We start from the raw sequence: 15314 nt of genomic DNA on the forward strand, positions 1-15314 counted from the left end.
ACTAATAATCCTCATATTCTAATAAATAATATTTCTCTACTAAATATATAATAATACACCAAATAACAAATATATATCTATAACAATTAACAAATATATTATGATAGTAAATACCAACATATAACATAACAAAATATCATTCAACAAAATATATTAACTAAATTATAAAAAGACATCTAATCTCAACAAATCATATATCCCTCATATACATCATATAAATATATAAATATATTCTAAAACTAATTAAAATAATTAAATAAAAAGGAGGGCGTTACAAAAAGACGGGAACTCACGTGACGTGACCGTCTTTTTTGCTCTTTTTATTGCGCTAACATTTGAAAATTATGAACAGTGTTTTTTTTATGAAATTTTGATTTTGATTAAAACTAAAAATATAAATGTTTGTTGTTTTCAAGTTATAGCAAATCAAACTAACCATGATTATTTATTTCAATGGCACCAACAATATAACAAAAAAAATATAATCTAAATTCTTTTTTTTAATGACACTAACAACAATCTTTATTATATAAAAAGTTGTTTAAGAATATAATTGGAATAATGAAAAAGTAAGTATAAATATACTCATATAGTTTGTTACATTTTTTAAATGATAAAGGAAAAAACGGACATATATATATATATATATATATATATATATATATATTTTTCATACTGTGTTTGTTACATTTTTTTTAATATTTGAATTTATTTTTATCTATTTGTTACATGTGTTATTTGTATTGAAAATTGAAGACATTTTTAAAAAGAGAAAAAGTCAGCTCAGAAGTCTTTATATATAGTATAAATGAAATGGTATATAAAAGAAAATAAAAAAAAAGGAATCCCGAAAGATTCATCATTATGTGCACCATAGGGAAAATAAAGATAGATAGAGGGTTGTGTGATTTGACATGACCTAGTCGCCTTCTAATCTATCTCTTAAGTAAATCAGCTTATCTAATTGTCAAGTGCAACCAGACCCTTTGTTACATAAATCATAATCATCATTGTAGCAGTTCAGTTAAAATAACACAATCCATATGGGGACAAAGTCTATAAATTTTACTATTTATCGACGACACACTAGTACACTTGCTAGAAAATTGTCATCATTATACCATTCTTTGCATCTCGTGATTGATTAGCTTAAGGATGCCAAATGAGTAAAAGGTGTAATCAGATCTCTTTGATTAAGGAAGGCAAAGGGGTAAAAGGTGTAAACGAGCCTCTTTGATTTCTTCATATTTGGCTTCGATTATATTTTCCAGAAATTTTGGATAAGAAGTTTGATCCTTGCTTGATTCCTATTGAAGGATAAGCATTATAGAGGACACTAACCCTTTGTATAGGTGACATCAATTGGATCTTAGTTTTGCTAAAGGAATGTAGTTCTTCTCAGATCTTTGAGGCAAGAAAGGGGGGTTTGTCTCCTTGATCTTAGACATTTGTTAACGAGAATTGAACATGTATTTTAACAACTAGGGAGTTGCTTTATGCGTCTTAACAACTAGCATCCATTATTTTTTTCCATTAAGATTGCAATAAAGTTGAGATAAAAAGTGATTAGTTATAACCTACTTAAATTATTTTATCATAAATTGTTATATGTTAATAAAAATAAATTATAAGTTTAAGTAGAAAACCTGTAAAAAAAAAGTTTATGTACAAATAACAATTATCAAAATGTCCCTTTTTTAATTAAATTTTATGGGCTTATAAACTATCAGTCATAGGCTTAAATTTATGTCTTACTAAATAGAACCTTCGATTAGCTTCTAAGCTATTAACGATCAACAATCAACTATAAACTAACTTACTATTAATTATCCATTGTCTTTATGAAGCAAAATCATAATATATTGGCTTAAATATGCCTTTAGTCCCTGCACTTTCATCAGATTTTGGCATTGGTCCTGCACTTTTTTTGTTTGGAATTGCTCCCTGCACATTGTAAAAATATTGGTATTGGTCCCTCTGTTAACTTTCTGTTAAAAAAAAAAACACAAAACTATTGGTATTGGTCCCTGCACTTTGTAAAAATATTGGTATTGGTCCTTGCACTTTGTAAAAATATTGGTATTGGTGCCACGTGGCATAAAATGATTGGGCCACGTGGCACTCCGTTAGTTTTGTGTCTTTTTTTTAACAGAAAGTTAACAGAGGGACCGATACCAATATTTTTACAAAGTGCAGGGGACCAATTCCAAACAAAAAAAGTGCAGGGACCAATGCCAAAATCTTATGAAAGTGCAGGGACCAATGACACATTTAAACCTAATATATTTTAGTCTTGAATCAAGACATTGACTTATTTATTATTAAAGAAAGGATGTTAAAAAGTCATTCTTTTATGTATGATTGTTTTTTCCTAAGAATGCTCAATTTTTTTTATAGAAAATGATTTTTTAAAAAGGTCTTCATTTTTTTAAATCATTATGCTAATCAAAATTTGTCTTTAACATATAAGAATTTGACTCATCTACAAAATTGTGAATTCAACTTCCACCGCCAACATAAGAACCTCTTAACCACCTCTTAACCAAATGATTTATAAACACGTCTTTAAATGATTGTTGATCCGATGAGTCACAAAATCTATCTCACCTAACTTTTTCTCATTGAATCACTATTATGGGTGTGCATACTAAGGCTAACAGTTAGGAATTAAGAATTGACAGATATCCAACTCAACTGTGCATTGCATCTCACTGTCTTTATTCTCATTTCTAGCACACACTCGTATGTGGTGTGATCTCAAATTCTCAATCCATTGTCAACTTGCAAGTAATAAGTACCCTTAAAAGGGTAAATTAGTAAAAGAATAAACAAACTGAAAAGCACAATAACCAAAAAGGGTATCATGATTCTCAACGCCCACACAAACAAAAAACCACACCGAATAAACAGGACAGAAACATCATCACCTATTCTTTTCAACGATCTATCTTTCTCTTCTTTTTCTTTCTTCTTCATTCATTTGTTTTTCAGATTCTCGATAAATAAATAAATAATCATTACCATGGATTTCATTGACCGATTCAATTCCATTGACTTTCACCATGAATCTTACCCTGTCTATCAAGATTTCTACCTTCTTCCTTTCTTCGCTCTCTTCTTCCCTTCCATTCGCTTCCTTCTTGATAGATTCCTCTTCGAGGTTAGTCACTCTACGCTTTTCAATCATTCTCTCTCTTCCTTTTTTTTATTAATTTTTTAATCCATTATGTAACATCGACACTTCTGATAGAAAACGTCTCTGGTGTCTGGTGTCTGACTCCAACATATGTTATGTCATTTGTTTTAAATTATTATCAGTGTCGACGTGTATCTGTATATGTTGTACAAATGTAATGATTGATTTAATTTTTTATAGGTGAAAATTTTGGAATTTTGTGTTTTTTTTTATAGTGGATTTTAATTTACTACTATGTGATATGTGATAGTTTCTGACAAGTAGTTATGTGATAGAGCATTGATAATTTATGCACCTGATTCTGAAAGAGTGAGGTTGTGAATTTGTTTCTTGTACGAATTAGAGGTGGTGGTGAATTTATTGAAAATTTTTGTGGCATTTATTATACCTTTTTCTATCATTAAAAGGGTTGTTTTATTATAGTAGCATCACCTTTATATGTATCTATCGTTCTATGTATGTATATATACATATCAGTATTTTGGCAATGTTCAATTTAATGTTAGTGTACCTACCACCGTCTACATCTTCACAAAATTTGCTTAGCTATTTTTTTATAATGTAGGAAGTGTTTACCATTTGTAGCTTAAAGTTTTAAATGCAATGTATGCTTCATTTTTCTTCTTCTTTCCATTGTGTAGTTTTGGTTATACCGGACATGACCCTGACACATCAACACCAATAATGATTTTTAAAAAATTATATAATTCAGTGTAATTACATGTGATGATGTCTTGTCCGAGTCAGACACTGACACGTGTCAAACACCGGACATGTCTTTGATCAGAAGTGTCGGTGTTTCTGGGTAACGTAAACCTTTTGCCCCTCTTTTTTCCTCTATGGTCTTCATTACTTATTGTGTCTAATAGTCTATGGATGAAGTTAAAAAAGATTTTTTTTTCTTTCAATTTTGGAGTTTTGGTTTGCTTTGTTATCAAAATGTTATGATGCCTAAATTACCCTTTGTTGGGTATGGTCGTTTATTTTGTATGAATTTTGTTAACCTGAAGTGAATGAAATTTGCAGAAAGTGGCAAGAAGATTGATATTTGGAAAGGGGAATGAGAAGCTTGACTATCAAACAGATGATAGAAGAAAGAGGATTAATAAATTTAAGGAATCAGCTTGGAAATGTATTTATTATCTTTCAGCTGAGGTTCTTGCTCTGTCTGTAACTTATGATGAACCTTGGTTTACCAATACAAGATATTTTTGGGTGGGACCGGGGAGTCAGGTCTGGCCAGATCAAAAAATTAAGTAAGCTTATTTCATTACATGTCCAACTAATGTGATGTGACAATTCAGTTGCAATGTTAGTCTATAATTTGTTATCATTTTATCTTCATATGAATTTTATATTAAAGTTAAGTTTGTTGATAGAGTAGTGTGACCTTATGACATTTCAGGTTGAAATTGAAGACAGTCTATATGTATACTGCTGGATTTTATTCGTATTCCATTTTTGCTTTAATATTTTGGGAAACAAGGCGCTCGGACTTTGGGGTTTCTATGAGTCATCATGTTGCCACTGTCATTCTCATTGTGTTGTCTTACATTTTTAGGTATGTTTTTCATTGACTTATGTATGTCTTGTTATCCAAGTTTTTTTCTTGTGAAATTTGATTTTTTTGGCGATACTGTTTTGTAATTGTTTGATATGTCTGGATTTACTTCACTTCAAGCTCCTTATTTAAAGAGTTGAATGTGCCAATTGTCTCATGTTTTTCAGTAGATTAGTATGCTTTTTCACATAGACCTCGCTGGTTATGAGTTACGTACTACAATCAATTTTTTAACTTGCTGAGTCTTGATGGAAAACAAAAGGTAAAAGTTAAACACAATTTTAACCAACAGAGACTCACATGCAAAAACACACACCTGAGAGGCAGTGAGAGTGCTCTCGACCTAATAATACACTGTGTAGTTCTATAATACACTATGTTAGCCTTGCTATACATAGCCGGTCCCAAGCCCGGGTAAAATGAGAGGGTTGTGTTAGGCCTCAACAGCCAACGTAAAACTTTGTCGAATCTCTTGTTAGATTAGGATGTTGCATTTGATGTGTAGTAAGACTAGATGGGATAGGATTAAAAAAGACGCCATTAGAGAGAGAGAGAGTTGGGGTAGCACCTATAGTAGAAAAAATGTGGAAAATAGGCTTCGGTGGTTTGGGCATGTAGAGGGAAGACCTTTTGATTCTGTAGTAAGGAGAGTAGATCAGATGGAGGATTGTCAGATCACAAGAGGTAGAGGAAGACCTAGAAAAACTATAATGAAAGATTTAGAGTTTAATGAGTTGGATCTAAATATGGTTTATGATAGAACATTCTGGCATAATTTGATCCATGTAGCCGATCTCACTTAGTGGGATAAGGCATGGTTGTTGTTGTTGTAGTTCTATATAATTTGAATATATTTCTTTGATAGTTTTCTGTTACAGCATTGTGTTTCTTTTCTATGTTAATACATTCAGGTTTGCTCGTGTTGGATCAGTTGTTTTAGCAATTCATGATGCTAGTGACGTGTTTCTCGAGATAGGGAAAATGTCTAAATACAGTGGTGCTGAAACAATAGCTAGCACTGCATTTATTCTATTCGTTTTGTCTTGGGTCATACTGCGCCTCATTTACTACCCATTCTGGATTCTTTGGAGTACAAGGTTTGTATTAGTTCATTTACCAATTTACATTTTATTTCTACTTTCTATTATATTTTCTGGTCCTCACCTATTTATCATGTGAATTCTTATCTTGGTCAATAAATATAGGATGTCCTCTTAATACATATACTTAATGAAAGTGAAAAAAATTACCGTTATACATTCTGAAAGAATGATAGCCCTTGTTTCTCTTCAAATTCAAGTTGTTTTCTTTTGAAAATATTTACATATTTTTCCAATTGGATACACTTTTACCAAAATGGTAGCTGTACTGGTTTTAGTATTTCATCCCTTTAATTTCTCTTCATAAGGGTTATCTTTTAATGTATATTAGTGCCTTTATCAAGTGTTTGGAGAAGCTTATTACTATTAGTGGTGGTTTATATTATGTATTGGGGGTACAACAATGGTTCAGTATCTTGTAATTTTATAGAGCAGTTACAGTATTCATATATGTCAAATCATGCATGCTTTGTTATAAAAAAAAGATACTCGGTGAAAATTTAACCAGTTACAATAAGTACCAGAGAGAAAATATCTCCATGTTTTAGGAAAATTGCGAAGCCATTTTATTGGTATGGTTAGTTTCACTATAGGTTTTATCGATTCTTGGCATTCTCCTCGTAGACTTGTTTCATTTAAGTAGTGTTGTATTATACCCATGGTTCTTGAGAAGTAGTGTTGTATTATACCCTTGGTTCTTATGACATATGACGTCCTATGGAGATTCTAATCTGAACTGTTTAGGAGTTTTGGAAAATCTACTGGGGTAATGTTAATATACACACGAGAATGGATCCAATCCTCTCATGTGAGTTTTTCAGTTAATTAGCTCATGGTGAAAATTGTGTCAATCTCTGCGTAAATATTCATAAGTTTTGGTTGAGGCCTACCTATTTAATGTTTGAGAAGAGATAAAGGCATAATTTTCAAATGAGAAGTTATGTTACCCCCCTTACATAAAAAGTTAAAGAAACAGTCAACTCTGCCTGCATCATTGAATTTACATCTAGACCTTGCATTATTACTTTTATATTTCCTTCCCTGTCTCTACTAGAGTTGGCTCCACTCTCAAGAGTTTCAAATTTTGAATGTAAATGGCACCAGGTTTTATTGATAAGGACAAATTGGCTTTGCTCAACTGGTTTGATTGGTTGATCCCATCGTCCAAAATCCAAATGGTGTATTTTCTCTATGACATGTTTGGTTTTAAGCCAATTGTTATTATATTAAGCCCTTGTAGGTTTATTAGAATCCTTCTTATTCTAAAAAAACTTGTCAATCAATCCATTCATGCTCTCCTTTTTATACTGTCCATTATTAATTGTTCTTGTTAATCATTACAAGACGTGTTCATGTTTGACCTGTGAAAAATCAAGGATAAAGGCATATGATAGGATTGTGGGTACTAGTTTTCAATGTTTTACGTACTTTGACATAGAATTCATCCGAAAACATATGGAAACTTCCATTGACGTAATGTTTAGATGTCTTGTCTGAGAAGAATTATAAAATAAAATCTGTCCTCACGGGATGTTTCCAAGTCCCAAGTCTTATTTTAAACACAATAGAAAAAACTTGTTTCCGTCAACCAAAATTTTAACAATTCAATATAAGTGGTAATACTAGATCTGTCCTTTGTTCTTGTGATATAGCATTGTCTGTTCAAGTGATTTACTTTCTTCTCTTTTATGCTAGCTATGAAGTTCTGCTCACCTTGGATAAGGAAAAGCACCAAGTGGAAGGTCCAATATATTATTATATATTCAATAGTCTTCTATACTGCTTGCTGGTTATGCATATTTATTGGTGGGTATTGATATATCGGATGCTTGTTAAACAAATCCAAGCAAGAGGAAAACTTAGTGAAGACGTTCGATCTGGTAAGTTGAATGTCTGCCTGGCTTCCTTATCAATCTTTGATGAAGTTGAGAAAAATTCTGAAAATCATAATCCATATGCAGTGTTTTAAATAAATAAATAATATATCATGATTGTAGAAGTTCTAGCTTGAGTACCTCTCAAAATTAAAAGTTCTAGCTTGAGTTATTATCAACTCAACTTCGATTTAAAGTGTTGTTATTTGACTTATGCTTACGTTATTCATAGCCTTTTGTTTAATTCACTCATTAAACGGGGATACTGAAGTTACTAATTGACATCAGAATATGATGTTACAACTTCTTTGTGACATGACATGATCCCTCTGATGTGTTTTTCATATAATCACAAATTGATTGTTTTTTATTCAACCAATTAGAATTTATTGCAGTCGCAATATTGCTTTAGTTTGTAAATATTTTAAACTAAGAGGCTATGTGTGAATTGCTTAACACAACTTCTTTAACTGTTTATCTGATCATAAACTGCTACATTCTCTTTATGCAGATTCAGAAGATGAACACGAAGATTGAGTGTGAAAGCAAAAGCATTATATAATCACAATGCAAAGGTGAGTTGAAAGTAGTGGCAACTTTTTTTTCACCCTAGACATAATGAATATAATCATCACCTTTCATGTGGATGAAAAATGTTGGCAACACACTCTTTTTAGTACAAGTTTTATTATTATTGGGTAAAATTCATGCCAGTCCTGTCAATTAAGAAGTGAGACTCGGGTTCTGTTTGGGAGTTTTGGAGAGTAAGAGGGGTTTGTAGGGAGGTGAGGGAAAGAGAGATAAATTTTTCACTTTGAGAGTGTTTTTTGCAGAGAATGAAAAAGCAATGCTTGTGATTAAATATATTTTAAATTTTGAGAGTATTATAAACACGGAATTTGAAGAATTTATCTAAGCCCTCCAAAATTCTCATACTTATAGTATATAAAGAGTTAATTGTATCATCCCTCCTTACACGAATGATTTTTGAATTGTCGACAATGTCAAGTTGTCCATATTATGTCTAAAATAGGTCAAATTTTCCATACCGATATTATAAACTAAAAGTTATCAATTTATTTCCACCTCTATTTTTAACAGTTGAACCCAAGGTTGTTAAAATCGAGTTTTAATTTCAAAAAGAAAACGGTTTAAGCTGTTGCTCATTTCTCTCTCAATGCCTGTTTCATACTTTCGTATAGTCTTTTGTGCTAGCATTACATCATGGTAGATTGACATCGGAGGCCTAAGTTATAATTTAAATTCATGTTTATTAGGTATTGAGATAGAGGGAATTTCAAAATGAGATACAACCTTAGTTGCTTGAAATCAATTATGCTTAATGGCCTTTTTCATTGTCCTCAAGGGAAATGCTGTTTGGTTTTTATTTCTTGCAGATGAATTGGTTACCTCCAAACGTTTTTATGTGCATTTTGCCACTGTCAACCATTTTCAAATGTTCATTCAAATTGGAGGAGGGAATTGTATTTATACGGATTCGAGAATATAGACTACGGAGCTGATTTAAAGGGAAGCAAATAGAGAGAATTTTCAATCTTGTAAGTTATTGTTCTATGCAGCACCACAACGTTCAGGTCTGCTGCATGCCATTTTGTTATAATGGTTTGACTTGCTTGAATATTTTCCCCTCAAGGCCTCATCATTCATTCAAATTTTCCAAGTACAAGTTTGAAGGACTGTGATAATTAATGTATACTATTTCTTGCACAAATATTATCCTTTGGTTTCCATATTGGAGATCAAAATTGTCGTCCTTAATTTGCACAAAATTACTAGTCTTGTTAAACTTAATGTTGACTTTAGGATTTTTTTTCTTTCTTTCTAATTTATCAAAGAAGGAAATGTCTATTTGTTTATAATTTATAATGATATATCAGACCCACGGAGCCTCATGTGGACACTCCATCCTTCATATGCCACATCATGCAAACTTTGTGAAATTACAAGATATGAGTGGTGTCAGTTTTCAAAACATCTCAATTTTAACCACTCATAATTTTTCTGTTACAATTGCAATGTTACAATGTAATAATGGAAACTTTTACCCTCCCAGTCACCAACTCCAAAATAAGAGGTAGGAAAATTTAATGAGTGGTCACAACTCTTTGCCCCCATGGACCAACAACTATGTACAATTTAATAAAAATAAGAACTTCTGCATACATAGGCTCTGAGGTGGACCACATTTGTAACAAAGTCTCGTTCATATATCACATATATGCTTCAGTTTGAGGAATGTTAGATAGCATATTTAACATGTGTTTATTATATAGTTAGAGATAGCAAGGAATTGTGGATATTGTTACTCTAATTAAGGATTTTCTTGGCGTGAATTGGGTATTCTTTGCATGCAACTGCAAAGATTAATTCATCTAGGTGAGTAGAACTCTAAAAGGGGGCGAAGCTCACTCTAATTAGGGATGTGAATTATCATTTTCAATTATTAATAATTCTTTTTTGCGACTATAAATAAGAGCCACGTGTGGTTATTCAACAAAATTAACACACAAACAATCACTTATCCCATTTGTACAAATCTCAAATTTGAAGTTTCCACTACTCCCCATCCCTTTAAAGATAATTACAACACTCCCCTCTTATTTCAAAACATATGCTCAATTTGTTTTTTTTTTTTTTTGAGAGAATGCGTCAATTTGTTTTGCAGCAATGGTATTGTTAAATAAGATTTAAATTATTTTAATTTTGAAAAATTACCGTGACAATATCAACAGTTATGATAAGGAGTGTCAATAATATTCTAGAAACAAAACAATACACACATTTAGGAGAATAATTTAATCTTTTGATTACATAGTATATATTACTCCTATGGGGTTGTTGATATTGTCACAGTAATTTTTGTATTGTTTTGTTTACATAATATTATTGACACTCCTTATCATAATTGTTGATATTGTCACAGTAATTTTTCATAATTAAAATAATTTAAATCTTATTTAACAACACCTCGTGAGCTTAGCTCAGCTGATTGAGACAATGCATAAAATATACAAGGTCTCTGGGGTTCAAACCCCGGCCACTACTAAAAAAAATCATTGCTGCAAAACAAATTGATGCATATAAGTAATTTTTCACCTCTATATCTCGGCCGAAAAAAAGAGTAAAGCAAAATTTATTTTTTTTAGATGGTATATGCATTTTTTTTTGCTAAATCTAATTTATATCGTTCATGCATGTTAATATATTATGGAAAATGTTAAAGAGTGTCCTTAAAACACTTGTTAAGAAACTTAAATAAGAGAGTTTTTCTTAGGAATGATGTATTAAACATCTTAAAACTTTAAAAATGAATTTTTTTTACGTCAAATTTATAATTTATTTCTATTTTTGACTTCTTAACTAATGTCATAAAGGCACTTGTTAGCATAACTCATATATTATTAGTGTATACATACATGCTAAGTTGCATGCAGGGGTGGAAATGGGCCAGACCGGACCGGGCTTCGTAAGGCCTAAACTGGCCTACTTCGAATATTAGAAAAATGCTCTTCTCCAAACAAAAAGCGCTTCCTCCCAACTGAAATGACCAAAGTACCCCTGGATGACTTAACTAACGTTGGGTACTTCCCGCGTGAGTTAACTCACGCACTTTTGGCCGGTGGCGTGACTTAACTCACGCTCCTTTCTGCACCACATAAAACACGTTTTTTGGAAGGTTTGAACGGTGGTCAGATGGTAAAACTTGTTTTTTTACATGTTTTTTGACTCACCATAATGCTTAGATACAACCTAGGCATCCATTCCCATATAAATTCCCTTCCAACTTTCACTATTTCTCACACTCTCTCCTCCTCTTCCTTCACTATGTCTCAGAATCAAGGTGATGTTCAGTTGAAAAATGAGTGTGAGAAGAAGAAAGCAAAATCGACTCCGACATGACACGAAATCGAATATGACGGTTCCGTAAAAAACAAGGAATTTGAAGGTGCCGGTGTACAATCATTCTAGACTAAGGAGGAGCGGAATGACTTGTAATTTTGGTCCTCAACCAAAAGCAGGTGCCCCGGGGACTGTCGAGAACAACCCAATTGACTTAAGCGACGAAGTAGATTATTAAATGTAATGGCTTGTAATAAAGTTGGATGTTTTTTTTTACATTCCTTTTAAATGTAATGGCTTGAATAAATTTGAATAAAATTCGTATTGAATAAATTTGAATAAAATTGCGTATTGAATAGATTTGAATAAAGTTGCACAAGTACACCAAATCAATTGAAAAAATACACCATTTTATTTAGTTTTAATTTCATCTACATAACATTGCATTCTTCCTAAATATATGTCGTATCATCATGACGTTGGATTTAAGTTTAAATTTTGACAATTTACCAAAAATATTGGCATTGAATTGTCTTATACTTAGCGTAATGATTTGCAGCGCCCTTTGAAAACTCAAAAGAATGAATAGAACACAATACATGTACTCTACAAAAGCAACTCTATAGGTTATCACATCGAATTCTCTCATATAAGATGAGTCATCACAGAAAGGAATGCATTTCGCTTTGAATTGAATCTTACTGCCCTGCCAACTTACAAGTTTCAATTAACAGAGGAGCACGATCCAATTCAAAGAAAACTCTTAGAGGTGCATTCCTGTCATCACATAAAGGAATGCATTCCGAGAGGTTGCTTTGAACTTAATCTTACTGCCCTGCCAACTGACAAGTTTCAATTGACAGAGGAGCATGATCAAGCTCACAAGAACCTCTTAGAGGTGCATTCCCTTCCGTGACACTCATCCTATACGAAGGAATTCGATGTGGTAACCTATATAGCTGATTCGACATAATACATGTTGTGTTCTCTTAATCTTTTGATTTTCCAAAGAGACTTGCAAATCACTACATTCAGTATAAGACACTTCAATACCAACATCTTCAGCAAACTAACAAGAATAAAACTTAAATTTCAACAAAATAGAGACACGTAGTAAAGAAAAACCTAATCATTATCTTCTGGTTCTGGCGGAATCAAACTCTTGAGAATATCTTCAAGCGATCTCAGCAACGTGACAAACATATCAATCCACGGGAACATGCTGTGCTGCCAAAAAATCGAGAACATGCTCCTCACGTCGTCATCGTTCGTTAATTCTAGCCGACTGAACAATATTCTCCTCTCGTCAAACGTTGGACGTTTATACCAAACGTATTCCATTCTCCTTGTGTCTCCGGGGTTGAGTCCTTGGTTGATTTCATTCAGTTGATCCTTTTGACCTTTTAACGTGATATTAATGTACCAAACCTTGAACAACTGAGGATTTCCACCGTTGAAGCTTATGCAAACACTGAACAAATCGGCCATTGTTTCAGATCTACACCATAAAAAATTAAACAATCAATGAAAAATTTATTCAAACATTTCATCAAACACTTGGAGTGCAAATTATACATAAACCCTAAAACTCATAGCTACAACATAAACATGCAAACATCTAAACAATTAAGCAATATAAGTTATTTACATCTAACATTGTATCATTTCTTGCCAAAAAAATGAAAATTTAAACAAACCCTAAAACTAAAAAAATTCTAATTTATGAGGAAAAATCTAACATATAACATAAAAGGTTAATGATGTTTGATTATGAAAACTTACTTGTTATTAGAGTGTTGTTTGATTTGAACTTGAAGGAACTTTGGATTTGGGTGATTTGAGAGAGATTTTGGAGATTTTAGATGTGAAATGAGGAAATGAGTTGTTGTTTGACCTTTAAAATGACAAGCAACTCACACAGTGTGAGTTAACTCACACTGGTTTAACACATGCGTGAGTTAACTCACGCCAGGGGCATTTTCGAAAGTTTGGTTGGAATTAAAGTGAGCAAAACCTGTTGGGAGAAGAGCAATTTTCCAATTATTATAGGCCTGGGCCTGACCTATTACCTCTCATAGGCTCATTTTTAAGAATTGGACCGCTTTTTAAAGGTCCGATGAAGCCTGAAAGCTTATTTAAAAGCCTATTTTACACTAAAGTCTAACCACACCTGTAAACTTACGACTAAATAGGATAAATCTTATGAAGGTCTAAAACACACGAATATGTCTGCTACTAAATAACAAAATCTTATGAAAGTCTAATCATACCAATATACCTACTACTAAATAGCCAAATCATATGAAGCCTTGGGGTTATTAAAAAGATTTCAACAATATTAATAATGAAAGATATATGTATACTATAAAAAACTTAATAGGCCGGCCTGATAGACTTAATAAGCTTTTTTGTAAGTCTTAGCCTAACCTATTTAATTAATTAGGCTTTATAAAAAAATTGGGCCTAAACTTTTTATTAAACGAGCTCGACCAAACTACATTTTAAATAGGCTAGGTCGTAGGCCCCGTCGGACGACATGGCCTATTACCACCCTAGTTGCATGCAAACCTCCAACTATATATTAATTCTTCATGGAAATTACTAATTTGCACATGCATAAAATTGTCTTCCTAAGAAGTTGGAGTTTTAATCACGTGTAGTTAACTTCTGAAAATCACGTTGATTTGAAACGTTAAATATTTGATCCTACGCAGATTCATCAAAATTTCTTAAAGCATTATTCTTTTCCTAGGTCATGCTTTTGGGGTGTTATTATTACTGAAATCCCTGGTCACTGAGGTGAGTTATCTTGTAATCATCAATGTGTTTTGTTGAATCTGTTTTTGTTCGTATTCTCTTTCTAGGTACTCCATGTTTTGGTTATAGCTACAGAATTTTCATTCCATGATGTTTTTGTTATTATTATAGATTTTGTTTAATAGTTTGTTAATAGTTAATCAGTTCTATCAAGAATTGTAATAGTTATTGTGGCGTGTGACACAGTTCTAAATTATGTTTGAGGTTTACGTGCAAATCTTGATTTTTGGTGAAATGTGCCAAATAGCTATTGCAATTGCCATTGAGACCCTAAAATCTTAAAAATTTAATTTTGCGGCCGCAATTGTGGTTGAAGACCGCAATTTAGAACTATGGTGTGTAGCTTTTGATTTTTGGGACTTCATTTTGGACCGTGTTTAGCGTAAAAAAAAACCCTTGCAGTCAAGCATTGGTGACCGTCCAATTAAGTTTGAACAGTCTTGATTTAAGTACAACATTTTTAGAATTATAAAATAAAAATTAAATCCGCTCTTTCTTGGGCGTACGATCTAGATCAAACGGCCACCCATTTCCCTTCATTTGGGCATGGTTTCTCATGGTTTCATTTCAGGGTTTTTCTCTTTTCTTTTTTTATTTTATCTAAGAGTGTCTACTTGAAATTATCCGGAAAATCTTTTCCATATGTTATTACTTTAATTTTAACTTTTCTCTTTGAATCGAAATGCTGCTTATTTCGTCTCATTTAGTGTATTGACACAACTGTCTCCAATGGAATTTGAACTCGGTCAGAAGTTACAAAGCGAAACTCTTATCACTAAGCTGACACCTCATGCGACAAAATCTTTACAGCTTGCAAAAGTTACAATATAGATGATATCATTATTTATTATTTTTCATGTTTCTTTGTTTTTTGTGTGTGACTGTGTGTGTGTTTGTTTAGAAGG

General features: G+C 32.3%; 1 protein-coding gene across 1 annotated transcript; it reads left to right on the top strand.

The window, feature by feature from the left end:
- The first annotated feature begins 2879 nt into the window (after positions 1-2879).
- Positions 2880-9538, top strand: LOC146900331 (ASC1-like protein). Its single transcript, XM_085731870.1, has 7 exons — positions 2880-3160; positions 4223-4452; positions 4602-4757; positions 5669-5854; positions 7553-7737; positions 8243-8306; positions 9129-9538. The coding sequence occupies exons 1-6, from the start codon at positions 3023-3025 to the stop codon at positions 8266-8268; spliced, it is 921 nt and encodes a 306-aa protein (XP_085587996.1). The 5' UTR covers positions 2880-3022; the 3' UTR covers positions 8269-8306; positions 9129-9538.
- The last annotated feature ends 5776 nt before the right edge of the window (positions 9539-15314 follow it).

This window comes from Medicago sativa, chromosome 8 (genome assembly GCF_051527215.1).
Source record: "Medicago sativa cultivar Bolivia chromosome 8, Bolivia_mono, whole genome shotgun sequence".
In the NCBI taxonomy this organism is placed as follows: Eukaryota; Viridiplantae; Streptophyta; class Magnoliopsida; order Fabales; family Fabaceae; genus Medicago; species Medicago sativa.